This window comes from Protobothrops mucrosquamatus, unplaced genomic scaffold, assembly GCF_001527695.2.
Source record: "Protobothrops mucrosquamatus isolate PMUCROS unplaced genomic scaffold, P.Mucros_1.0 scaffold863, whole genome shotgun sequence".
NCBI classification, from domain to species: Eukaryota; Metazoa; Chordata; class Lepidosauria; order Squamata; family Viperidae; genus Protobothrops; species Protobothrops mucrosquamatus.
Window position 1 is genome coordinate 605431 of NW_015387118.1, and position 27640 is coordinate 633070.

At 39.5% G+C, this 27640-nt stretch overlaps 2 protein-coding genes across 2 annotated transcripts; one reads left to right on the top strand and one right to left on the bottom strand.

Moving 5' to 3' along the window:
* Positions 1-673: 673 nt before the first annotated feature.
* DTX3L (deltex E3 ubiquitin ligase 3L) lies at positions 674-11789 on the bottom strand. Its single transcript, XM_015819138.1, has 5 exons — positions 11554-11789; positions 9157-9398; positions 6632-8506; positions 3076-3293; positions 674-1249 (listed from the first exon to the last, which is right to left on the bottom strand). Exons 1-5 carry the CDS (start codon positions 11747-11749, stop codon positions 1180-1182), a joined length of 2601 nt encoding a protein of 866 aa, XP_015674624.1. The 5' UTR covers positions 11750-11789; the 3' UTR covers positions 674-1179.
* Positions 11790-14703: 2914 nt separating this feature from the next.
* On the top strand, positions 14704-26977 carry PARP9 (poly(ADP-ribose) polymerase family member 9). Its single transcript, XM_029284719.1, has 10 exons — positions 14704-14727; positions 17583-17619; positions 18385-19202; positions 19606-19836; positions 19916-20134; positions 21378-21453; positions 23151-23510; positions 24550-24695; positions 25733-25907; positions 26582-26977. Exons 1-10 carry the CDS (start codon positions 14704-14706, stop codon positions 26908-26910), a joined length of 2415 nt encoding a protein of 804 aa, XP_029140552.1. The 3' UTR covers positions 26911-26977.
* Positions 26978-27640: the final 663 nt, after the last annotated feature.

Consider the following 27640-nt stretch of genomic DNA (forward strand, 5'->3'; position numbering starts at 1 on the left):
GGAGAGTGGTGTGGTGGTTAAAGATCCAAAATTGGTTGCAGCTGCAGTTGGTAACTTTAAAGTGACAAAGTAGAGAAGCAAGGCACTGAGCAAGATTTTCACCTGCCCTGATTTATTGTCTACTGTACTCTTCCATAAGGGGGGAGGCAGGGCACCATCTTAAATTAAATGCCAGGTAAATACAGTATTCCTATTTAGTTGCTGAAAGGAGAAGTCAGTACAGAAATTACACTAAAATGGTAAGAATATGATGTAGTTTTACATGTTTATTGAAGAAAGTGTTCTAGCAACAGAATACAGGCTCCTGTGTTTTTTTGAAATCAGGGCATTGAAGTAACAATCCTCTAAGAATATGCAAAATTCTTTGAAGCATGAAACATCCCAGTAAGTATCCTTCCTCAGTTTGATAAGCTCACATAGCCACTGTCTAGAATAGATCAGGGGTTTCACATAGCCACTGTCTAGATCAGGCAACATTAGGACTTATGAATTTTAACTCACAGAATTCCTCAGCCATCCATAAGTAATTCTGGGAGTTGAAGTCCATAAGTCCTAAAGTTACCAAGGTTGGAGACCCCTGGTCTAGACCATGTTTTTGAATAGGTGATGGAAAATCAATAGGCAAAGTAGGGGAATCTCATCTGATTGGACATGAAACACCAATAATGGCAAATTCTTTATCCACCATGCTGCTTTAATACGATTTTACCATATTATGGGTACTTTATTATAATCCAGTCTGCTAAAATGTAAGAACACACAACAGCTCTCTTTTAATTTTGAAGATTCACAACATGGCAAGGGCTCCGACAGCAGATTTAAAAAAAGAAATTACAAGCTGAAATTCAAAACAATATCAAACATTGTAAACATAGAGACTAACTATCCATGCATATAGTCATATCTAGACTTGACGTTAACAATTGCAGTGAAGAAATTAATGGAGTTTCTATATAATATTTTTGGATTGCAGCTTCGATCAAAAGTATTAACAATTCTTTCAATTTGCATCTGTAATTCTAAATACAACACCATTAATTTAACAATTGTTCTGAAATTCTAGAAGGCAACGAATACTGCCAAAGCTATTTTTTTTATTAATTCTCCTCTGCTAAATTAAAATGATATATATATATGGACAAGCTAGAAAGTCTGGACTGCTCACAGAAGTAAAAATATTCATTCAATTCCTTTTGCCTTCAGCTCTTCTCTAACACGTTTCAGATAATTAGGATCAGGGTAACCAAAACTAGAAAAGAGACAAGAAAGAGACTTGCTTAAATCAAGGAAGCGCTGAACACAAATGTTTAATAATACTATCCAATGCTGAATTGAACTATTTAAAAAAATGTACTTAGTTTGCAAATACATAAACTAATTTAACAGTTTAAATTATACTTGAGGAAAAAAATAATCTAATTTCACTGATGTATGAGAAAGGAATAAGTCGATGCATGTAATTATGCTGATAGAAAGATCTAACAGGAGAGAAAATTGGTAGTTCAGGGTTGAATTGTGGGGTTCTTGATGCTTTCTGGGTTTGGTTGTTTTCTTGCAGATGTTTGCAAGAAAACAGCCAAGTTTAGAGAGCACCAAGGGTGCCACAGCACAAAGATCTTCCTGATATTTACAATTTCTACTGAAAATAATTTACCATTATGATTCCTTAAGAAGCACACATTATAAGGTGTACCTGGTGGACTTCAAGAAGCTAATGAACACTTTAGGATTGCTTTTTTTTTTTTTAAATCTAGTTATATTTTAAAAGCTACTTAAGACAGCTTTAGAAAGAGAAGCTTGACTTTGGGGTCCTTTTTGCAGAAACCAGCGCTCCTACATTCCACAAGGCTTTCCAGGCAGCACATTTTCTTCCTCTAGCTCAGTGTTTCTCAACCTTGACAATTTTAAGGCATTGCTGGCTGTGGAATTCTGGGAGTTGAAGTCCACATGCCTTAAAATGGTCAAGGTTGAGAAACACTGCTCTAGCTCAATACTGGCTGAAGCACCCATAGGGAGCTTGGATTTTAAGGGAAGTTAAGAAAATCCATGGAAGGAAAGCACCCCTACCTTCTTCCAGGCCTTTTGCCTACAGGCACTTCCCATTCCCAGATTGCCCCCCTTCAGACAATGTGGGATAGGAAAAGAGATTTTGCTTTGAGGAAAAGGACTTCACTCAGAATTCCCTGCTCTTCATCAGACCCTACCCCAGTCCATTCAAGACATATTTGAAACACTTTAAAGGGGGGAGGGAACCAGTGAGCAGACAAAGGATATTCCTACTATGATTGAATGAGGAGACTGATTACCGCAAGCTATTAGATCGGAGCTTTCCTCATGGCTGGCTGAGAAATTCTGGGAGCTGAAGTCCACAAGTCTTAAAGTTGCCAGGCTTGGAGATCCTTGTATTAGATCAATGGTTCTCAACCTATGGGTCGGGACCCCATTTGGGGTCGATCGACCATTTCACGGGTCGCCAAGCAAGGCTGTCCGCCATTTTTTTTCCCCTTTTCCGGCGGGTGCCTTACCTCCCTTGAGCTGGGCCAGCTGGTGGTCGGCCTGCTCCGTCTTTGCCGCTTGCCAGCTACGCCTCGGCCGGCACAGGGGGCAGAACCACGCATGCGCGGTGCTCCCGGGCAGGGAAAGTCCTCGACTTACGACCGGTTGGGTAGTCCTCGACTTATGACCGGTTTAGTCCTCGACTTATGACCGGTTTAGTCCTCGACTTACAACCGGTTGGGGGTCGCGGCATTAAAAAGGTTGAGAACCACTGTATTAGATCAACCATTCCTAGCATATGCTGGATTACAAATCTCATGTTTCCAGAACATGGGTATCGTAATCCCATATACCTAAAAGGCACTCAACAGGAAACAATTGCATTGTACTATTTCGTGGACAGCAAAATATCTTTGTGATGAAAAGCTACGTTTACTTCACTCGGCTTGGTGGCAGCTGTTCTGCTGACATGGATTTTATCAACACTTGACGAGTTCCAGAATAATCAAAACTGCATGCAAAATTAGTATCGGGGAAAATTTGTTATTCTTTGTCTGAAAAAAAAAATATTGAACTTACCCCCTTTCTCCTCCATGCATACTAGTTTTGTGATGAATGTCATTCCAAGTAACCACATCAGTCGCGCCAGTGGTTCGTGACTGGCCCACTGTGAAAATCAAGCCTTGGTTGAAGGCCCGTTGCAGCAACTTCAGAATTTCTCTTCCTTCTTTGTTGTCAGGTAAGTATGCTTTGCGGAATGTTCCAGGGAAAGGTTTCCCTGGGTGAGGATGCATTTCCTGGTTTGGAAAGAGTCGCAGATATCAACATATGCAGCTTGTTCCAGATTTTATTTCAAGAGGCTAACCATTGTGTAGCTATTCTGATCTGAAGTGGAAAAGATGTAGCGGGGGGAGGGGAGACAGGGACATATTTGCTGCACTGTCAGCACACTCTTAAAAAAGTGATGCCTCTTCCTGACACTGACAGGGTAGAAGTACAGCCCTGGGAAACCCTGTGCTTGAGTTACAGAAACTGTTAAGGAGGCACCACCAGCAAGGCACAATAACCTTGATGCATGCTGTCATCCCCTCCTTAAATTGAACACATTATTTTCCTGGAGCTGCAAGCTTTCTGTGAACCCAGGACAGTGATGATGAATCTGACATACATGTCAAAGATGACATCCCATGACATCTTGGGGGAATATGCCAGCATTTACCAACACCCCGACAACAACTACAGTGGTACCTTGGTATTCAACTGTGTCAAAATTTTGTTCTGGTACTCATTGTTTGTTTAGTATTCAATGAACTTGTTGGTGTCGGCTGCTTTGTGACTCACTACATTATTCCTTATGGGAAAAATCTGTTTGGTACTCATCGAGCCTGCAGGAACCAATTAACAATGAGTACCAAGGTATCATAATTCTCAAAAACGTGCCCTGTTCTCATGTGATTCTTGAAGGCTGTGAAGGTCATGCAAGAAGACCATGTTCTTGTATGGCCTCTGAGCCTCCCAAAATTAGATGAGAAGAGAGAAAGCTTCCACTGAGGCTGCAGAGGCCATGGAAGACCATTCTCTGAAGCCACTTTAAGGGTGTTGTGTGATCAGGTACTCCATAGGGTCCTCTCAATAGAAAGAGATCACTGCCTGAAGGTAAGCAGTGCATAGCAGATCCGGGCTGTGTATGCAGGGCTAGGGGCTATTACACCATTCCCCAAGACTCACGTACTTTGGAGAACAATGCGAGGTGACTTTTTTGAGTACCAGCAGTGGCACGAGGACTGAAGCTGAGGTCCAAGCCTCTACTTCAGACCCAATCTCAGCATTGTTCCCAAGTGCTATTTGTGTATAGTATTTGTTTTTTAAATATGCTGTGAACCGCCCTGAGTCCTATGGGAGAAGGGCGGTATATAAATTAAATTTGAATTTGAATTTGAATTTGAATTTTGTTCCGGGGGTGGGAGGAGGTGTCATACCAACAGAGTCAAGTTTGGAATTTTCCAAAGTTTTGACACTATGAGCCCAAATAGTTCGCCATCACTGTCTTAGGAAAAGGCACAAATGCTTTAAGAAGGAACCAAGATGCGCAACATGCTACCACCAACACTCTGTTCCAAAGTGCCTTTTCTGCTTCAGATCCAGCTATATAGCCATACTTACCAAGCTACAAAACAGGACATTCTCAGCTATAGTCCACTTAATCAGAATCTGACTCCCAACAATGGGTCAGCCACGTTTCTGGGAAGGTCCCTCAAGTATGACATGAACCGATAGATCACTTTTTCTTAGTTTCAATCTCAAGCAGATTGTCCCTTTACTGCAGATAAAAATGCACTTCCTTCCTTTCATTCCATTGTAGATATTCCATTTCAACTCCCCCCCCCCCGCTTTTTGTACCAACTGATCATGCTCAGAACTTTTTGGATGGTCAGGAAGCTTCCACTGAGGAATTTAAGATGTGACAAAAGAACATAATGGTGTCCAACCCTACCTTTATTAAGCTCTTGGTTTTATTTACTTATTTCTATAGTTCTTGTGACCAGCCCTAGTTTTCAACATCACATAGGTTCTAATCCATTGGAGATTTCTATAAATCTTCCAAAGATTTCTTATGAAAATAGCAATAGCACTTAGACTTATATACTGCCCATAGTGCTTTACAGCAGGGGTCCCCAATCCCCAATCTGTGGACCGGTACTGGGCTGTGGCATGCCAGCAAGCGGTCCTCACAAACAAGGAAAGCCCCATCCGCAGGATGCAGGCAGCACACGAAACCACATCCCCTCCGGTCTGGAAAAACCTCTCTCCACGTAACCAGTTTCTGGTGTCCAAAAGGGTGGGGACCTCTGCTTTACAGCATTCTCTGAGCGGTCAGCATACTGCCCCCAACAATCTGGGTCCTCATTTTATCGAACTTGGAATGAAGTAAGGCTGAATCAACCTTGAGCCAGTCAAGATCAAACTCTAGGCTGTGGGCAGTTAGCCTACAATATTGGATTCTAACCACTGCGCCACCATATACTGATGTTTTCTACAAATAAATCTGTATCCCCAACACGGCACCACACCAAGAATACCAGTGCCAGCAAAATACCTCTTAGTATTCTCATCAGGCTCCTGATTTTATTTCTGTAAAGTTTATTTTAATTCAAAATAAACAAGAAGCTTGCCTGCCAAAAAATAGAAAACCAGCCCCTAGCACAGTGGTGGCGAACCTATGGCACGGGTACCAGAGGTGGCACTCAGAGCCTTCTCTGTGGGCACATGCGCCATCGCCCCAGTCCTAGGCCTTCAGCTGGGTTTTATAAAACCTTTTCACTTTAGGCCTCTGCCGCCGTCTGCAAAAAAAAAAAAGGTTCAATCAATCAGTCAATTTCAACTTCTTGCGGTGGAAAAAAAGATCTTGCAAAGTTAGAATTGATTGATTGAACTTTTTAGTCCCACCCAGTCTGCCATTACCACCGTAGCCACGCCCACCCAATGGGCCACACCCACCCAATGGGCCACACCCACCCGGCACCCGACGATGCATAAGTGGGTTTTGGGTTGCAGTTTGGGCACTCGGTCTCTAAAAGGTTCGCCGTCACTGCTCTAGCAGAACCCAATAAAATATCTGCTTCACATAGACTTTGCCATTTCAAGCAAATATGGTAAGGTGGTTGCAGATAAGACTTTTACTCCTATCCAAGACTAAAGACAGCTTTCCCATAAAAAAGAAAGATCTTTGGTACAAAAGGCAGAAAATTAGGGGAAATGGAGTGAATGGACAAGGAAAGGAGTGGGCAATCTGAATTGGGAAACCAACATAGGGAGAGAGATTAAGCCCCATCAACCACTTGTGTTACCTTTTCTATGATAATCATGGTTCAAAATATTCGGCAATGGATGCACCATCACTTCTGGTGCATCTTCAACTCTGAAGGGACATAATGGCAGGTCGATATGAACTCCGCTCTAGCCTCCGCATAGATGTTTAGAAGATTTCTAAAGATTTCTAGATCTCTTGCTTTCGCACTCCCAACTGAATTGCTATTACACTATTTCCTTGGAATGTAAATATTTTTTTTAAAAAAACAACAAATTCAAGAGGGTGATTAATTATGGCACAGAAACATCATATTGTTAAACTTACTGTCTGAATACCATCGGGTATATGGTAAGTAATAGTGATGGTGCCAGAGTCCTGATGACCAGGGAGGGAAATTCTAGTTTTGACGATGTCCATTTTTCCTGCGGGCTGATTTCCTTTTATATCCCCATAGACTACATTGCACACAGGGCAGACTGGTTTATATTTCATTGCCGTTCTTATGCAGGATGCACAAAATGCGTGCTTGCATTTGGGTAGCACTTCTTTCTGGTGGATTGTGTTCAGGCAGATGGGACAGGATTCATCTGGTTGGACTTCCGTTGCCTTCCCTACTGGCTGCTCCCGGGAAGGAACCAGCTGCATTTTGTGATGACTCTGCGGCTGAAAGTATGCGCCTGTAGCAGCCCCAAGACTGGAATCAGGAATGGCTGCTGCTTTACTATTTGCAGCTATGAATTCCTCACTATTCAGAGACTCTGGGAGCTGATTTCCTTTTATATCCCCATAGACTACATTGCACACAGGGCAGACTGGTTTATATTTCATTGCCGTTCTTATGCAGGATGCACAAAATGCGTGCTTGCATTTGGGTAGCACTTCTTTCTGGTGGATTGTGTTCAGGCAGATGGCACAGCATTCATCTGGTTGGACTTCCGTTGCCTTCCCTACTGGCTGCTCTTGAGAAGGAACCAGCTGCATTTTGTGATGACTCTGCGGCTGAAAGTATGCGCCTGTAGCAGCCCCAAGACTGGAATCAGGAATGGCTGCTGCTTTACTATTTGCAGCTACAAATTCCTCACTATTCAGGGACTTCATGATCTGCTTCTCAGCAGACAATATGTTTTCAGGAAGACCATAAATTACCAGGTTGTTTTTATTTAGAGCCAGTTCTATTTTGGGATGTTCATGTTGGAAATAGCTAAATAAATCCTTCAGTTTCCTTTTCTGATCTTCCAGAAGTTTCAAGGGAATTTCTTTTATTTGTGGATTTTGTGAATACATCAGGTATACATACTGAAAATACTCAGCAGCAGGTGAAGACTGATCTGACGATGCATATGGCTGGGGCATAAAAGTGATGCATGTTAACTGACCTTCGTGACAATGCCTCATCTCCATTCTAGTACAATACGTCTGGTTTATTACTTCAATGTCTTGACTTAATCTTGGTTTGAGAAATGCAAATACTGTAGAGTCAACTTCAAAGCTAGATAGCTGTATGTGGGGATCATTTTTTTTATTCCAGTTCTTTGCTGTCATTTCATTTAACAATGCCTTTGCATCTGAAACTTCCTTTGTGGGGCCTTGAAGAACAGCCGTGTCCTTGTATTTTTTAATAATAATGTGTTTGCATTTTCTTTCTATCATCTCACACGCATGGCTATCAGTGAAAGGAACTGTTTCCTGTTTTAGATTTCCCGCTACTTTCTGGAAAAGCAAGACAAAATCCTCCTGAGCTTTCTTAGCAAAGTTTTGTGCCCTCATTGAAGCAAACCAGACAGAAGTGATTCCATTCCCAGTGTTGCCTATTACTAATTTTACACTGAATGTCTCCTCAATTTTTTTAATTTCTTCCTTGTAGGCTTGTCTAAAATATTCAAAGATACCTGAAGGAACTTCCATTTTGGCCAGTTCTTCTAAATCACTCCCGTATCTTCTGTTGTGGTCTTCCTTTGCTTCATCACAATTGTCCTGCTTTTTAGGTGGCCAAAATTCACTGCCACGGTGGTCTTTAAGGAGCTTCTCAAAATGACAGTGTAACTTTTCAATATCCTCATAGGGTCCCACCACCTTTTCAACACCAAGACGACTTGATGCTCTCTCTATTTTTAAGGTAGGACATACATCGGTCACCTGATTTCTCTGCTGTTTAGTGAGCAAGTCAGTATTCAAGGTGGCAGAAACCTCAAGAAATATCTAAAAATAAACAGAAAGGGGGAGCACACAAGAAATGTGAGCCAGTACAATAAAAATGATATACCAGATTTAACAGAAAGCTTCATTTTCTACAGTGAAGAATTTCATAGTAAGATAGCACCTTCCCACTTGAGTCATTTTCTGATAGCAGCCCATTCCTTGGAGAAGAAGTTTCTAATAAAAAGGTTTTCCAGCATGGCAAATATAGTCTCCTACACTTTGGCTTTTAAAGAGGCATAAATGCCTATAAATATTGCAAATTAGCAGATACATAAAGAGAAGGAAGTCAGAAACTTAATAGTTTTTATAAAAACTATTTTAAACAAAAAGCTTAAAAAACTTTTTGGTATTTTGAATTAAACTTGTTTTGTTCATCTGTATTTTCTTCTATCAACATGTATAAATACATAGATGTGCAAATGCACGTACCCGCACACCCCCAGTAATACCAAATAACAATATATAACAAATAACAATTCTATGGCTTGAATTTGCTAATTGGTAGGATGCCATTATTATATAAAATTAATTTATAGAAAATAGAATGTCTCACAACATTGAAGATTCAGGATTTTCTATGGTCACCAATAACGTGGAGATAGTTGGCAGCTAACATAAGCATTCTAAACTGAGCAGACATAGAGGCTTACCTTTTTTCTAGCACTTTCATGACCAGCTGCATAGATTTTCTCTTGCTTGTTTTTAAAATCATTCTGAAGAGGCAAAAAGTTTGAAGAAAGTGAAGGTGAAACTGAGCCTATCACGCTGTTTGTAAAATCTGTTTCTGCAGCATCAATCACAGCCAACTCCGAATCTGTCAAAATTCTTATCTCCAGAGTTATTCCCCCAACTTCTATAGTATGTCCATGATGGGCTTTCACACTCTTCTTTGCTGTTGCACGTTAAGGAAAAAAAAGAATATTCAAATACATATTTGTCTCGCTTATATTTTTAGTTATCACACCATAATAAGAGTGCACACATCACACAAAGCCGCTCTTTGAGGAAGGCTTAGAAATAAACAATAATAAATTGGTTAGTATTAGCATATTGTATCAACTCAATCACAGAGATACACAATTTATAGAAATATTGCAGTTTATAGAAATCTAACTTGCATGTCTAACACATACTGCTTCCCAGGCTCCAGAAATATTGAAACAATGTCCTACATCATTCATACTGAGGACAGGTTTAAAAACCCATTTAAGATGAAACTCAACTTACCTTGGTAATGGAATCGTGTATAAAACAATTTGGTTTGGCAGCCTGGAATCTCCTATAAGCCCATTTTTGAAATTTTATGAGAGACTAATAAAGAGACGATTGTTCTCTCCATCCCCAAGGAATAAATTCCTGCCTCTATGACCATGGCAGGAAATGGTCATGGAGGCAGAAGATAAATAGATCTCTACAACCTTCCCTGAGCTGAAGATTCTCCACTTCAAGACATAGAATTCTCAGCAGTAACCATGCTGGCTAGGAATTTGGGAAGTCCATGTATTTGGAAAGCAGCTGATTATTCCAACTTCTCCACCATAAATGCACTTGGAAGATGGATTTATTACTAGTCATTGGGAAGTTAGTGTTCCCATTCTCCATGCCCAGCATGAAAATGCAGGCAAGTTTTCCCCTAAATAATAAATGAACGTTGAAATTTGTGGGTTACTCATAAGGCAACATCACATAAAAGCAACCAAAAGCTTTTGTGGTTCCTACCACATTATAAGTATCAGTCTAATCCAAGAATCTTAGAATTTCCTAATACAATTTGTTTCCATTATTGAAAGAAGGAGAAGGAGAAGAAGGAAAGGGAGAGACATAAGATAGCTTAGGCTTGATTGGCAATCAACATTTACAACCTCCTTCAAATGCTTTTTACTGTTTGAGACCTCCATATTTTTCCCTTACCTCAATGCTTCCCAAACTTAGCAGCTTCCAGAGATGTGGCTTCCAAACGTTCCTCAGGCAGGAGGGCTGTTTTTGAGAAGTCTGAGAGTTGACATCCAAATCTCTGGAAGTTGCCACAGTTGAGAAATATGGCTAGGTCAGTGATTTCTTATAAGGGAGAAAGAAGTTCCCTAGTCTGTAGCCTCTGGAAAACATATGAAAGTATGAGTTTGCAACACTCATTGGCTCATGTAAATAATTCCTCCTAGCAACCATGTCCTTTGCAAAGCTAGTGTGGTTGCTTTGAAGGTCATCCCAGTTGTCTGCCTGTGTCTGTTCAGAACCAGACAACCTCTCAGTTGGGGCTACCAACACGTGAAACACAATGCACGAACACACCTGTACAAATTCCTGGAGAGAAAGCCTTTGAAGCAGCCGTGCTGCCATTTCCAGAGGATGTGGCTGGGTTAAAGCCTCAAGGGACGTTTCTCTCATATCAAAACATTTTGTAAAAGGCCTTTCTCAAACACTAGTCTGTATCATACCAAAAGGCGGCTGATTATTAAGATCATCCACTCCATAATAATGCAAAAAAATCATCATTTCCCCCGACAAAAGCTTTTTCATGGGAATTTGGGGAGCTGCAATCTCTAACCCTAACCCTAACCCCAACTCCAATGTAAGCCAAGTACATTTGCTCCAGCTGCAGGCAGATGTCTCAGAAGATCACTGAACTGGATCAGAACTGTTCTGTACTGGAAACAATCACACAATTTAAAACCGGGTTTGCTCTTTCTATGCCTTCGAATGCTTTTGCTATTTTGGCTCTGAACGTGCAGCACACTTCTACATCGTGGTTTAACTAGAAACTTATTATATCTCAGCATGTTCTGGCTAGCCTATAGTGTGGATTATTTTAATCACAAATTAACGTGTGTCACAACAATCAATACCAGGCAAATAACAGCCTGCAGTATTGCATTCTAACCACTGCGCCACCATTTGCTATTTGCAGTATCTTGTTTTTAAAAAAGTCCTAACAGAGTGTGCCCTTCCCAAACTACCGTGAAATTTATCGGGATAGCCACAATAGGTCAAAAAATCCCACTAAAACCCCGAATCCCGCCTGATCGCCCTCTTCTCGCTCCGCAGGATACCTTCTTCCGACCGGAACTGCACGGAATAGATGCCCCGTTCGTGGTCTTTCACTCTCACGTTGCATTCGCCGCCGCCGGATTTCTTCGGGGACTGGAAATGGATGGCCAACTTAGCCTCCAGTTTCTCTGCGAAGATGTTGGGAGGGAAGACCTGAACAAACAGCGGAGTAACCCAGCTAGTCATGGCTACGGCCATTTTGCCCCCTCTAAAGGAAGCTTTCGCTTAGCTTTCGCTTTCGTTTCTTCGCAAGCGAGCCTGGCCCAAGCGCGACCGAAAGCGAGAACTCCTCCCTTGCACGACGCGACGTCATCCTACGCAGCTCTGTGGCCCCGGATTCCAGCGCCGCCCGCTGCCTGGCCGAGGGAGCAGCCGCCGGTATGAAAGGGCGCTGCTTCCAGCCGGAGTTTTCCGCGGAGGGATTCTCAGCCGAGTATCGGTGGGAAGCAGCGAGCGAGCTTGCTTTGCCCTTCGCTTCAGTTCTGTTTCAAATCGCTCCGCTCCTCCACAAGTTGCATGTGTTCCTGTGTAGCAGTGTTTCTCAACCTTGACAATTTTAAGGCATGTGGACTTCAACTCCCAGAATTCCACAGCCAGCATTGCTGGCGGTGGAATTCTGGGAGTTGAAGTCCACATGCCTTAAAATTGTCAAGGTTGAGAAACACTGCGAGTGTGTAGGCTCTCTTCCTGGCTTTTTAAGTGGGGTTTCCTATCTAGGGATGGTTACTTCTGTGCTTCTCATCTTGCCCATTTTGGGTGGTTACTGCTAGGCTTTCGCATCTCAGCACAGATAAGCGACACCCAAAATGAGGACACAATATGCTTGGCCTTAGAGACAGAGAGCCGCTTTGGTGTAGTGGTTAAAGTTAAAGCATCAGGCTAGAAAGCGGAATTTGATGAGTTCTTCTCCTGCCTTAGGCATGAAGCCAGCTGGATGACCTTGGGCTCTCAGCCCCAGGAAGAATGCAAGGGGCAAAACCACTTTTGAAATTTTGGTGAGAAAACTGCAGGGACTTTTAAGACCCTGAGACATTGAGTTCAACGGACTTATTCCCGGCTAGCTCTGGATCAGAGGGCAGCAAATGGAGACAAGAAGTATTGTGGCAGTTGTGGATTAACCATTAGGAAAAATAAGCACTTGCTTAGGCACTGATAGAAGGGGGGAGCACCTCTGATGGGCGGGAGGAATAACCTTGAGGAACAGGAGGAAGAGCTGCAAGAAAGACAACAATCAAATAGCAAATTTGAGTTGGGGGCAAAACTATAATATGAGAAAGCATGTAAGATGAGACCCTCTGCATTCTGAGAAAGAAAGGGGAAGCACATTCAGACTTGCAAGATTCTTTTATTGTAACCTTATAAGGACCATACTGTAACATTGGTATTGATAACTTTGATTTTCTAGTCTGGTCTACCTTGAAGGGCTGACAGCACCATATACATTTTCCCCCTATCTATTATGTCTTTAACTCTAATACTGCCACATTTGATTTTAGCTTTCAATGATTTTCTGCATTAACCTTTTCCCCTCAGGTTTTATTAAAAATGCATTTAAATAGAATTGAAAATTGCATTTTTTTTGCTCCTATTATAAGTAAGTAATTGCTTACTGCTATTTAGTGTTAAATACATTTATTTGTGGTCTGTCCTGGAAGAAAACTGAATTGCCGATTGGCTTGCTTGTGAGAAGCTGGCAGGGAATCTCAGATATTGTGATTATGTGACTCAGAAGGTCACTCCAACCCTCATAATTGCAAGCTTGACACTGAGGACCAGGATCATGATCATATGACCATGGGGACACTGATAGCCAGAACTCAAGAACCAATTGTAACAGAACACATCCATTCAGTGCCATCATAACTGAACAGTTTCTGAATGATAACCTGAGGACTACCTGTAATGTTATTTCCCCAATTTTATGTGACTTATATTGCCTTCTGTTGGCTAGGTTTAGCCTATTTTAATTTGTTCTTTTATTCATGCACTTTGCCTAGAGTTGCTTCAATGGCTGAAGCAGCTAATGAATTGATTCAGTCCAGAAAGAAATATGGAGACTTGTGAAATGCTTATAAACATTTTTTAATGAAGTTGAGGATATAGATTGTCAGGTAATTGTGCAGCCGGTGTCCAAATGGAGTCAGAGATGTTGACAAGAACTTGTGGTTTTATATAAATATATTTACAGTAAATAAGAGAGGCAAACAGGAGCATAGTCAGGTAAATCAATACAGCAGGAACATCAGGTAAATCACAGAGCACACTGAGCACACAGCAAAAAAGGCAGGAAACAAGGAAACTCCCCCTTTTCACTCATAGCAATCAATCACAGCTTAGATTGCTTCACGCAGTAGCCAACTCTCTTTAATCAATCAGCTATAACTGTGTGTTCTGACTTACACAACCCCCACTGTTCCAGTTATAAATTTAAATATCTTGACATAGATGAAGGTGGTATTAGTAACTGAAATTACTTTTGAAAAGGGCACCCACAAGCAAGGTCAAATTCTGCAAGATGGTGGGCATGGTATTGTTATTCAAGTCTTTCCCCCCCCCCTTTGTACCTGCATGCCAAATACAGTTGTTATTTATTATTTTTACATTTATTTGTATCCCGCCTTTATTATTTTTACAAATAACCCTAGGTGGTGACATATCCAACATACCTTCCTCCTCCTAATTTCCCCACAACTACAACTCTGTGGGATGAGTTGGATTGAAAGAATGAATGGCCCAAAGTCACCAAGCCAGCTTTCATGGCTAAAGCAAGACTAGAATGCATTTAGTGAAATGTTTTTTGCAGAGATTAAGAGATTTGACCCAAGTATTCTGATTTTTTTTCCCTGCCAGATTGGAGATCTTCAGTTGTCTAGAATTTATTGGATTGCAGTCCTGCTCATCTTTGACCAATGGCCTGGTGGACCCTGGCCCAGCATGTCTGAAGGGCTACTATTTCTTCAGTCCTGAATTAAGTGCTAAGGAGCAACTTGACAATGGCATGGAGTTTCTGGCAACGATCTCCGTAGTAACTGGGCCAAAAGATTCTAAGTGAGGTGGCTGGTGAGTTGAAGGCAGTTTCTAGCTCTCAACCCAGGGAAATGGAAGAAGATAATAAGGACAACTAAGAGGCCACCAGGAAGAACAGGATCAAAATGGGGAACATGATGAAATTGCTAGTGAGTATATAGAAAGAAAGTTTCAAACAGAGCTTTCCCAGCCTATCATGGAAGAAGGGCCAGTGGACATAGGCTTGGAAAAGGCAGGGGAAGCTTAAGGAAAATTGGTCTTAAAGGACCAAACTGTGTTAAGGTGTTCCAAAATAATTTTTTTCGCACTAAAAAGACCCAATTACATTAAATTTCACATTAAATTTCTCCTTGGAATTAAATGTCCAACCAGAAAAAATGAAGTTTATTGGCATTTGTGATCAATGGTGTATTCAGCTACCTATAGTAACTAGCATAAATATTACGATTATCACTGAAAGATCTGATGGTAAACTATGAGGGCAATTCAGAAATAAACCTCCGCTTGGTTATCAATGACAGACACTCGCAGATACAGAACTTTTATTATACACTTTAGAAAACTGCAACATTACATTACTTTTCAACATAATCGCCATTCAAATTGAGGCACTTGTCATAACGTCATACAAGGTTTGAAATTCCTTAGTAGTGGTCGCTCGGTGCCAAATCTGGGCTACAGGAGGGTGATCAAAAACATCCTAACGGAACTGCTTCAAAAGTTCTTGGGTGCGTCTAGCGGTGTGCGGGCGAGCATTATCGTGAACCAACACCACACTGGAAGTCAGCATGCCCCGACACTTGTTATGGATGGCTTGTCTGAGTTTTTGTAATGTTTCACAGATTTTCTATGGCACCACTTCCGGAATGGTGTTGGTTCTTGGGTGCGTCTAGCTGTGTGTGAGCATTATCATTAGCATCTCTCTCCTCCCACATTTCCAACCCAATTAGAGCTCACATGGCTTCTTCCAGAAAGGAACCAGGCAGATACTTAATGACTTTAGCCTCCCTTGCCTTTCTAAGAATCAGCTTGCGTTTTTTCTTTCTTCTTTCTTTATTGGAAGGTTGACTCAGCCTTCCATCCTTCCAAGGTCGGTAAAATGAAGACCCAGATTGTTGGGGGCAAGATGCTGACTCTAAGCAACTGCTTAGAGAGAGCTGTAAAGCACTGTGAAGCAGTATATAAGTCTAAGTGCTATTGCTATTGCTATTTTGCATGAGAACCTGTCCATGTAGCAGAAATACTGTGGAGACCATCACACACATACTTTTATATTCCCCTGTTGCCAGTGAGGTTGAAAAACTTACACTTTCTGTATTGGCATGTGTTATAGGTCATAACAAAAGTTTTCTTCTTGATTCTGTCTCATATAAGAAACCATTTATGACAAACAATATTGCTAGATTTTGTCTGGTACCAATAAAAATTCAAAAACATAATTAGGGCTACTGAAAATGACTGAACTTACTTGGAATTCCTGTTTTGTTTTTATTATTTATCTGTTTTTACACCCTTTTCTGGTCTTCAGAGCCCCCCTTGAGATTGCAGTATTGGTAAATAATTTTTCTACACATAATTTAGTGTTTTAATATTATACTATTGTGTTAGCAATGCTAACTTTTAGTTTCTTTTATCTCTTGCAAGTTTCAGTGTTATTGAAATGAGTGTATTTTTTTCTGTTTTATACTGGTCCATGATATAGATATAGAGATAGAGATAGATAGACAGACAGACAGACAGACAGACAGACAGACAGACAGACAGACAGACAGACAGATAGATAGATAGATAGATACAGTGCTTTTTTTCTAAAAAAAAAAAAAGGTGCCGGAACTCACACACATCATACAACCCGCCTTGCTTACCCTATGAGGTTCCATCCAAAAAAGGTGCCGGAACTCCATTCTGGGCATTCTATGAGAAAAAAATCCCTGGATAGATCAGTGGTTCTCAACCTTTTTAATGCCATGACCCCAACTGGTCGTAAGTCGAGGACTAAACCGGTCATAAGTCGAGGAATAAACCGGTCGTAAGTCGAGGACTACCCAACCGGTCATAAGTCGAGGACCTTCCCTGCCCGGGAGCGCCATGCATGCGTGGTTCCGCCCCCTGCGCCAGCCAAGGCGTAGCTGGCAAGTGGCAGAGACGGAGCAGGCCGACCACCAACTGGCCCAGCCCAAGGGAGGTAAGGCACCTGCTGGAAAAGGGGGAAAAATGGCGGACAAAAAAAAATGGCAGACAAAAAAAATGGCGGACAGCCTTGCTTGGCGACCCCCATGAAATGGTCGATCGACCCCAAATGGGGTCCCGACCCACAGGTTGAGAACCACTGGGATAGATAGATAGAGATAGAGATAGAGATAGAGATAGAGATAGAGATAGAGATAGAGAGATAGATAGAGAGATAGATAGATGGACAGACATAGATCGATACTTATTTTATCAAGCTTATATGGCCACCCATCTCAAACAAAGTGATCCTGGGTGGGGAAGAAAGAAAGGAAGGAAGGAAGGAAGGAAGGAAGGAAGAAAGAAAGAAAGAAAGAAAGAAAGAAAGAAAGAAAGAAAGAAAGAAAGAAAGAAAGAAAGAGGGTCGGGGGACACCTTGGGTGATCTGAAGCAGGTGGCCTGTTCCATCACTAGGCCCCCATGGTCTTCCCCAACCTGGGATACCTCATATGAACTTAACGAACTGTGCATTCGATTAGCGAATGCGTGGGTGAAAGCAGGGAGTGATCACGTTCAAGGCACGCCATTCTCTCCTACAACTCCTTGAGTTAAGAATGGAATGGGCAGGCTCCATTACATACGTAACTCGAGGACTACCTGTATGTCAACTTAGCATATGGTTTGTACAGCATAATGGATTAAAATCTTTGTCTCCTTTTAGTGAATTGTCTCAGAAGAGTGATTATTAAATTGAGGATTCATAAACATTAATGCCAATGGTTTTAGCTTAGACATTAAGAAAGACTATTCTGATTTTCTGCTATTATTTTCACAGACTTCCAGTTCTGAGACTACTAAAAAAGCCAGTGCAGGTAAATAGTCTTTATGTCTTTTAGTCATACAATTTTCACTGAGGTTCCTTATAATTTCTCTCAAGTTTCTGTACTTGAGATCCTCATACTAAAAACTTCCATCCTGCATCATCAAGTTGTATGTACATCACCACGCATGTACTGCCAAATATAAGCAGTGTCCTCTAATTCACATGCGATGTAATGCTAAAATAGCTGTTAAGCAGTTTTGTATCATTTTGTTAGGATGTGCCAACCTCTAAACAGTAATCAAGAAAGCTAGGATCTCCCAAAATCTCAGTAAGCAGATGTGTTGCAAGGAAAAAGGGGATAGGTTGCAGAATCTTTGCAATCTAAAATATCTGTACTTGGATCCCCATTTTATCAGCAAGTACATTAAGTTTGATTCTCCTTGATATTTTTGATCCTCTTTTTAATTCTCTATTGATTTGAGGGATAAGCAGCTCTCTGTTTATGAGATGTGAACAGAATATCCATCTGCTCTTGGCATTACAAACATCCCTTCCCATTCCAGGTGCAAATTCCATTGCTGGCATTCGGCTGACTTCCTTTGTATCAATAGCCTGATAAATGGGAATGCTTAATGTCACAAGATCACTATGTAATTTATGTTAGGGAAAGATGGCATTCTGCAGAAATGATATACTGGCAAGTAGTTTTCTTTCCTGGGAGCAGAAGGGAGTAAAATCTTCAAAAATGAACAGCGGGAATGTATGTACAAATCTGCACAACCCGCCAAACGTTAATTTCCATTTATCTCCCTAGAAATTAGGATTCCGATAGATGAGGAAATGCTATCAATTCCCATCACTAACAGTGTTTATGCAGTTCTTAAGAGAAGAGAGAATTACCTGTGCAGCCTTCTTCAAAAGAAGTTTGGCTGTATCTGCGTCCTTAAGAGCATGAGAAATCCCATGGAAGTATATAGGAAAAGCCTGAAGGAAGGAGTAGAGGTTTCTGTCTGGGTAGACGATCTCACAAGACATGAGGCCGATGCTTTGGTGAATGCAGCCAATGAATACCTGCACTATTTTGGAGGTTTGGCGTTTGCTCTCCTGAAAGCTGGTGGGCCAGAAATTGAAGGGCAGTGCAAACTTTTCATTGAAAAGAATGGCCCACTCAGTGCTGGCCAGATTGTGGTCACTAGCGGAGGAAGACTGTCCTGTAAGCAGGTTATCCATGCGGTAGGTCCAAGGTGGTCAGAAGATCAGAAGGAGGAATGTTGCCTCAAGTTGGAAGCTGCCATAATAAACATTCTGAAATACGTGAATGCTCCAGAAAACAATATCAAGTCTGTGGCCATTCCTGCGCTGAGTTCGGGGATCTTCAATTTTCCTCAGGATTGGTGTGCTCAAGTGATTGTACAGACAATCAGGAACTTTGTTCAACTTGCTCCATTATTTGGCTACTTACAAGAAATCCACCTTGTAAACATTGATGAGACCACAGCTGATGTCATGAAAAAGGCTTGCGAAGATCTGCTCGGGGTTAATGATATTGTGCCTCAGTCGGGTATTCCTGACTCTATCACAGTCAATGAACTCTGCCTGCAGATCAAAAAAGGGGGTATAGAAACACAGCAAGTAAGTCTTGTGGATTATAATGTCTCTTGTAAATGTGTTGGCATGCCAAGAATATTTTTTTAATTCCAGTGCAGAAAACCAGTAGACATTATAGCTTTATTGAAAAGTATATGATGTGGAAGATACATGGGCCACATCCAACATTAAATTTGTTGCTACTTATTCAACAGGATGTTCAGTTTGAATATACCTGATATTCCCTCTGTGCATGCCTCAAATTATTGCTGGAAGTCCCAAAACTTTATATAACCTTTTTTGTAGAAATATGTCCTGTCCTTATGAAGATGGGGGAGATTATTAAGATTTCTTGATGCTGATGGAATAGTGTGGGAATTCCTTGTCTGTAGAAACCTGGCATGAACATGGCATGAAAAGTTTCACATTTTACATTGCTCTCTTCCAGGCTGCTATAATTATTAATTCTGTGACCATACAAGATGACCTTTCTCAAGGAATGATTTCAAGAGCAATTTTGGAAAAGGCAGGTCCAGCTCTGCAGGAACAATTTGTCTCTGAGTTACAGAAACTTCCATCAGAGAGATCCAATTTCATATACACAAAAGGATTCAATCTTGATTGTGAGCATGTGCTGCATGTGGTTTGGCCATCTTACATTGAAGGCAACAGGCAAGAGGTGATGTTAGCTTTACAGTGTTTCATTCATATGAATTTGGGAGCAAATCAGCTTATATAATTGAATATCTTGCTTGCAGGTATTAAAAACAGCCATTTCTAAAGGGCTTTCCAAGACTGTGGAACAGAAGTTGCCATCCATTGCTTTTCCTCCTCTTGGAATTAAAGATTTACATTTACCAAGTAATGAGGTGGCCGAAATTATGGTGGAAGAAATCATGCACTTTGCAGTGGAACAAATTGGAAAGAAGCTGGATGTCTACATTGTGGTACCTCTGGACAACATTGATGTTTATGAAGTAAGTTATTGAATGCTGTATTCCTTGCAGGTAGATTACAAGGGCCTAAGGAAAACATGTGGTATTATGCAGTCAGTATTAGCATGAGACTCAGGTTACTCTCCTTGCACTATTATGAGTGAAACTATTATGAGATGGAGAATTGCTTTTCGTTGCTAATATTTTTGTCCTTTGTAGGAGGTTTTTTTTTTAAGTCACTTAAATCCTATGAATACCATAGAATCAGAGGCTTGGAAAACACCATGGATGTCTAGCTGCCTGCCCAGGATAGGAATCCTCATATAATCCCAAAAGGGCTGGCCAGTTTTTGGTTGGAAGCCTTGAAAATTATGCTTGAACATTTGTCTAGCAACCCAACTGATTAGTTTATTCTGTCTCTACTCTTTAGCCAAGATTAGGAAAAGTTTAAATATATTAAGGTGTATGTTGTATATATATAACAAAGAAAGTGAGTGTCTTGGAGGCCAAATCTATGAGGACCTTGAAGCTTGAAGAAAGGATAATTAGGTTATGGTGTAATAACCATTTTCTGATTTTTGAATGGAGGACCTTTGTTTTCTTTCTCTTCAAAGATAGGTTATGAATCTGTAGCTCAAATAAGAAGAAAGGGTTAAAAAAGTATAGACTTTGTGACAAGTTTTAATATCCAACTATGTTTTATTCTTTATTCTGTTTCCATCTTCCCTTAAAACTTTAACAGAATGCACAATGGTCTGAGAATCATCTTCTTGAACAACATTTTGTACACTGTTAAAGAAGTGCAATTTTGAAAGAAATTGCAATACATCTTGTTGTGACCACATAGTCTGCCATAATCCTTTGAATTTGGCATGAGTTCTAGACCTTTCCTTACTACCTGAATTTCTTGTTGGGATATCCAAAAATCTCAGTCAAGGAAACAATGGCAAAAGTCCACTGAGAATAACTATTTTATTTACTAGTTTATACAAAGGACATATCACAAACTTTTTGGAACCTTAAATCAGTCTTCTATTCTAAATGTTAGTTAAACTGTTAACATTAATTGTATCTTCTTATTCTTTTGTATGTAAACATGATTTCACTGATTGAATTTCCAATCTATCCCAAGCATTCAATATTGAGAAGACACATTCCATTGAAAACTTATTATTATTCTAATTGCCATTTGCTATAATGTCCATTGTGTTATATGAGCAAAAAAAAAAATCCAAATTAGTAATATATTATGCTGATTAATCATTATTCCCCCCCTTTTTTAAAGGCTTTCTGTGCCAAGCTTATGTCAGTGAAGAACAAACTAGAAGAAAAGATGGACTGCAGCAATGTTGACACAATTGGTAAAAATAAATTGGAGGCTTAAAATGTATGGGAATTCTTGTCTTAATTAAGTTCAATGAACTGAAATAGATTTTTTGTCAAGACCTGTCCAATGATTGAAACCTTAAGAGTGGGGAACTAAACAACTTTGTTGACAGTGATTTATGATTCAGTATACCCCACATACTCATCATCTAATGTCATTATTTTTGACAATGGTGGTGATCCTCTCTGCTGTGTTTGTAAATGCTGGGTTTTAGTTTAATATGGAATGTGAACCCAGCTAACTGTGGCTCAGTCAGCAACCACCCAACCAAACAGAGGAAATAGATGAACTTTTTGCTAGTCAGCTAACTAAGGTATGTAGAAAGCACATCACCATAGTAATGGGGGACTTTAATTACCCTGATATCAACTGGGAGACAAACTCTGCACCAAGTGGAAGATCAAACAGATTCCTGACAAACCTAGCAGACAACTTTGTCTCCCAAAAAGTAGAGAAGGNCATTCAATATTGGGAAGACACATTCAATTGAAAACTTATTATTACCTATTCTAATTGCCATTTGCTATAATGTCCATGGTGTTATATGAGCAAAAAAAAAAATCCAAATTAGTAATATATTATTCTGATTAATCATTATTTCCCCCCTTTTTTAAAGGCTTTCTGTGCCAAGCTTATGTCAGTGAAGAACAAACTAGAAGAAAAGATGGACTGCAGCAATGTTGACACAATTGGTAAAAATAAATTGGAGGCTTAAAATGTATGGGAATTCTTGGCTTAATTGAGTTCAATGAACTGAAATAGATTTTTTGTCAAGACCTGTCCAATGATTGAAACCTTAAGAGTGGGGAACTAAACAACTTTGAACTAAACAACTTCGTTGACAGTGATTTATGATTCAGTATACCCCACATACTCATCATCTAATGTCATTGTTTTTGACAATGGTAGTGATCCTCTCTGCTGTGTTTGTAAATGCTGGGTTTTAGTTTAATATGGAATGTGAACCCAGCTAACTGTGGCTCAGTCAGCAACCAATGGTTTAAGAAGTTGCGGATTCATATGATGTAAGAACCCAGCCATAGAAGGAGAAGCTGAAAGGTGGGTGAGATAAAAGAAGGACCAGTGAAAATTAATCAAGATAGGAGGGAGGAAGCATTTCAGGGAAGGGGGATTTCCTTTAGATTTTAAAAGCTGGAAAACCTTAAAAACTCTTAATTCTTAATCTTATCTAATCTTGTCTAAAAGCAAGATTTTGCTCAGTGGAAGCTCCTGGGGAATTTTGTCTTAAAATTGCAGAAATTGTACAATATTTATTGTATAAAATCATGTTAAATATCTCAAAATTATAACAAGATACCACTTTGTACACTGCCTGTTGTTCTTTAAATCTCTAGCTTGTTTTTGCGAATTTCATCCACTTGACCCAAAGGCTTCCCTTTTCTCTCGACTGATCCATTTTTTCTTTACATCTGTTTTGCAATTTGATCCTTAGTCATTCTCTCTTTATGACCAAATTATCTCAGTGTTCTGGTCATTCTCATTCCTTCTTGAGTCTCCAGATGGTCATCACTTTTTTGGAACTATCTAGTCTTATCTCTAACTATCCATTCAAGCCACCTAACAGCATACTTTTTCCCCCTGGATTGCTTACGTTTGGATGCAATCATTCAGCAGTGCAAATCTTTTTTCTTTCTTTCTTTTTTAAAGCAGAGCTACAGACTGATGTCCAAGCCAATCCAGGTTTTGAAAGAAATGGGCCTTTTGTGGAACTGATAGGACGCAGCCATGATATTTTGGAGAAAGCAGGACGGTGGCTCAGAGATATTATATTGGTTGAGGAAACTGGACGGATTGTTATACGGAATCATAACATTTTAAACCTGAGCAGTGTCCAGCCTCTCGAATTGTCTCACCTTCAGCAACATTTTGGCATTAACATCCTGGAGAGTGTAAGTGGAGCAGGGGCAGCCCTAGAGATCGAAGGGTCTCCCCGAGCTGTGATTGATGCAGCCTTTGCAATTGAATTCATGCTACAGTCTACAGCCAAGCAAGAAGCTCTTAAGATGGATGGTACGTAGAGTTGTATGAACATATTCCACTGATAACAGATATTAATCTAATATCTTTAAGAATTCACGGAAAATTTTGGTTTAATTAACTTTTTAAAAGCAGGTTTCTAGTCCTTAGCAAAAGCAGTTTTAGAAATTTACATAATCTTTATTAAACTTAAAAGGAGTTTTGTTTCAGCATCTCACTATGAATTGCCCAATGCTTGCTAACAGCAAATAGTGGACGGGCAGACTGCTGGGACAAAACTGCACAGACATAAGTTGTACCTTTAAATGTTTGTATCATGACTTTATTCTTATAATGTAGAAAGTAATATAAATCCATGTCAGATAAATTAAAATAGCAGAATTCTACAATGATAGTCTGAACATGCTCTGCTCTAGGAAAATCACCCAACCATCTTTTTCAGAAAGCCAGAGGTTGGCTTGTCCATTTTTTGTTAAATCGTATAAACTAGTACAGCATTAGAATATTATTTAACCTCTGTTGTCAGTTGCTCGGTTTCATACTGCAAATTGTAATAAAATTGATACATATCAGTGGAATCCACAGAGGATCCGAACTTTGAAACAACATATAGTGAATGAAAAAAATATTTTAGTCGTGTTGGCTATATTAACTATTTTTTTCTTATTTCATCTTAGAAATATCATTTGCACAAATGTCCCGAGTCAGAAATACCCCAAATGGGTGTTTAAAATGTTTCCCATTTGAATGTGTGTGTGTGTGTATACATACTGTATACTCTCAATTTTTATTTTCTAATTTTCTACAATTACCGTTGTGGTTTATTTTTATTTTATTTAGCTTTGGTTTATTTTTTAAAAGATTCTGTATTTTTATTGATTTATCTTTTTATGTTAACACAAAAGTTTTTAAGGGTACGTTATAGCATAGCATTATGCTATATTTAATTTTTTCCTTTTATAGAACAAATGGAATTAAAGAGCATCATCCCATTCTTTTAAGTTTTCAGTTTATTTTTCAGTATGAAAATCTTGTTTTAATTTTTATTAAGCAATGTATTATCTGCATCCAGGATCTTTGGAGAGCTATCCTCATCAAGAAGGGGGTCTGGAGATGGCAAACAGATGCTGTTATCAAATCACCCCAATAGAGTCTTACCTTCAAGAATTCAAGGACAAAGAAAAACAGCTCGAAAAAGCCGGCCTCCGGGTTCTAAAGGTGAATAGCAAAATAATGCTAGGAGAAAATTGTGTTGTGTTATAGATGTACCAAATTAACCAAACTTAAGCAAACAAGATTGAAATTTAACGATTTGACAGGGTTTCATTGAAAAAGTCTCTCCATGATCCAAACTGCAAGTTAAACTGGACATTAACTGGTTGCCACTTCTCCTTTTCTTTGCAGCAGCTGACTGTTCAATGCTGTCAATTTTGGATCTCAGGTTTGCTTTCCGTGAAGAAGAAAAAAAGATTTAATCCATTTGAGGGAATTAAGGTTATTTAATCCATCTGATTTGCTGATTTCCCATTTTGCAGCTGCAAACATGATCTTCCATACAGCTCTGGAGGAGTCCCGGAGAAGCTTTTATGGAGTCATATTGGCCTGTAGGAGTTAGCATAACTTGCCTCCTTCTCCCTTCCATTATCAGGAGCATCCTATAAAACTGAGGATTCCCTGCTCATGGAAAATTGGGAACTAATTGTAAATCTAACACAACAGTTGCTTGTGTGTGTATGTGTGCGTTTAATCAACCACCAATCTTGGGATTAATAAACAATGTGTCACTCTGAGCAAATCATCAGATGGTGTCAGTTTCCTACAAATTATGAGCTCAAGCTAGATTTCAGAAGACGCTACAGAATTCCAAAATATGTGTCTAATTAAAACTAATATGTTTATGACAAACCTGAAAAAGGATAATGACTAACAAGCAATGACCTAATTTGTATTGTGACTGGAAAAATACACAGGCTTAATATTTCACAGAAAACAAATCCATATTCTGGAACAAAATCTTGGTTGAACAATGATTTATTTGTACAGAAAACAGATAATCCTTGAGTGCGATGTTTCTTTGATTCAACTACCTGGATTTCCTCCAGAATCTTGAAGACACATACCAGGCAGCATCTCTCGTGTGAGGAAAGGTTTGCAGGAATATGCAGTTTCTGCTGGTTGGCAGGCAAATTACATTCACAATCATTACATTACTGGTAATAAACAGGGTACATCCTTACTGTTTGTTTTTATTACAGATAGAGAAAATACATAATCCTCTTTTAGAATCTGCTTTCCAAAGGGTAAAAAGGAAAATAGAAGGAAGAAATACTGGAATGCCTGTATGCCATAGATTGTACCATCATGTCCCTGCTCAGTATTGTAGCCTGGTGTGCAAAACTGGATTTCAGAAAACTTACTCCTCATCACAAGGTAAACCAGATATGTTGCTGTAAATGGTGTAGAAAATGCAGAATATTTTTTCAGCATATTAAATACCCTATTCGTGTGCAAACTGAATACCTTTGAAACAACACAAACATGACTTAAAAGTCGGTATTTTACAACCGGTTGTTAAATTTTAATTTCTATACTGGTGAGAAACAAGATTGGAGTTTTCAATCTTAAGTGCAAGGAACCTAAACTATAGGACTAGATTGTGGTGCCTCTCTTATGTCCTCTTGGGCTTCGCATCCAGAGTTGGCAGTAAATTAGACTACCAGATACTTAACTCTCAATTCACTTCTCAGCTATTATAGGCAGAAAGATTAGAAACTAGAGGGTAAGCAAGAATTCAGCCTCAAACACAGAAGCTGATTCCCCACCGCAGACCATATATCTATATTCCAGAGTATAAACTCTTTAAGTTTCTATCTCTTGTCCATTTGAATTAGCAGATTAGCTCGTGGTTTGTTGATGTACCAAAATACAATTACATAATGCCTCCCGTCTTAGCCTAAGAATTAATGGGGCTCATCTCTCCAAAAAAAAAAAGTTCTACCTAGTATATGGTTGAAAGACTAAAGACACTGCAGTCAGCTAGTCATTTATATTGCCATTATAATGAAAATATGGTAAAACGGCCTGCATTTTGTCTTGCTTTTCAGATCAGAAATATGGAGCTGGCATTTATTTTAAAAAGAACCCTCGGAAACTTATAGCAGATACCAGAGAAAAATGTGAAATGGACCATTTGATCTGTGTGTTTGAAGCAGAAGTTGTAACAGGGTCATACACAAGGGGCAATCGGAGTTATGTAGCACCACCATTAATTAACACAAGCAGTAGGAAGCTCTACGATAGTGTGGTTGATGACATTCATAACCCTGAAATCTTTGTCATTTTCAATAGGGAACAAGCTCTACCATTGTACTTACTGACATGTTCTCTGCTTTGGAACTCTGATCAGAAGGCAAGTTTGGAACCATCATCCTAGAATCTCTGAAGCCTTAATGCTAATTGAAACATAGACACTAGTTCTGTGTTAGATTAAGTAATAAACTTATGGCAGTTTGGTAATGCAATGAAAAAAGAAATCCCTGCAACACTATGTTCTTGAAGTCTCCTTATTTTTTAATGTTATTTCAACAAAAGGCAGTAAAAACCATGTCTTCATGTCTTTATTCTAAAATACTAATTTTAAGCAATCTGAACAGGTGTGTGTGTGGGGGAGGTGTTTTATATTTACTTATTAATTTTACTGTGGTCATTAGCCAGTACAAAAGAACTGATATTCAAATATCCAAAATTAAATTGACCATGTCAGGATTGTTAAGGAAAATACTTAGACAAAAAAGAATTGGCTAAAAGACAATATTAAATCAAAATACGCTAAAAGGTTTGTTGAGGCTACACATATGCAACAAGAAGAAATTAAAATTAGCAATCGGGATAATATAAACTTTGAAATAGCAGTATAAAATATAAATGCAATGCAAATACTGTACGCATATACATATATTTGTAAATAAAACAAAATTATCAAGGTTTAAGAATTATAAACTTCTCTTATAAAACCTGAAAAAAATATAGCACAATAGTTGACACGGCATTTACATTCCAAAGCAAATGGTTAATGCAGAGCCTCAGCCATGTCTGGCTATCCATACTTAGGGATGTTCAATTGGTCTTAATTATTATTATTATTATTATTTTTGCCTGATTAG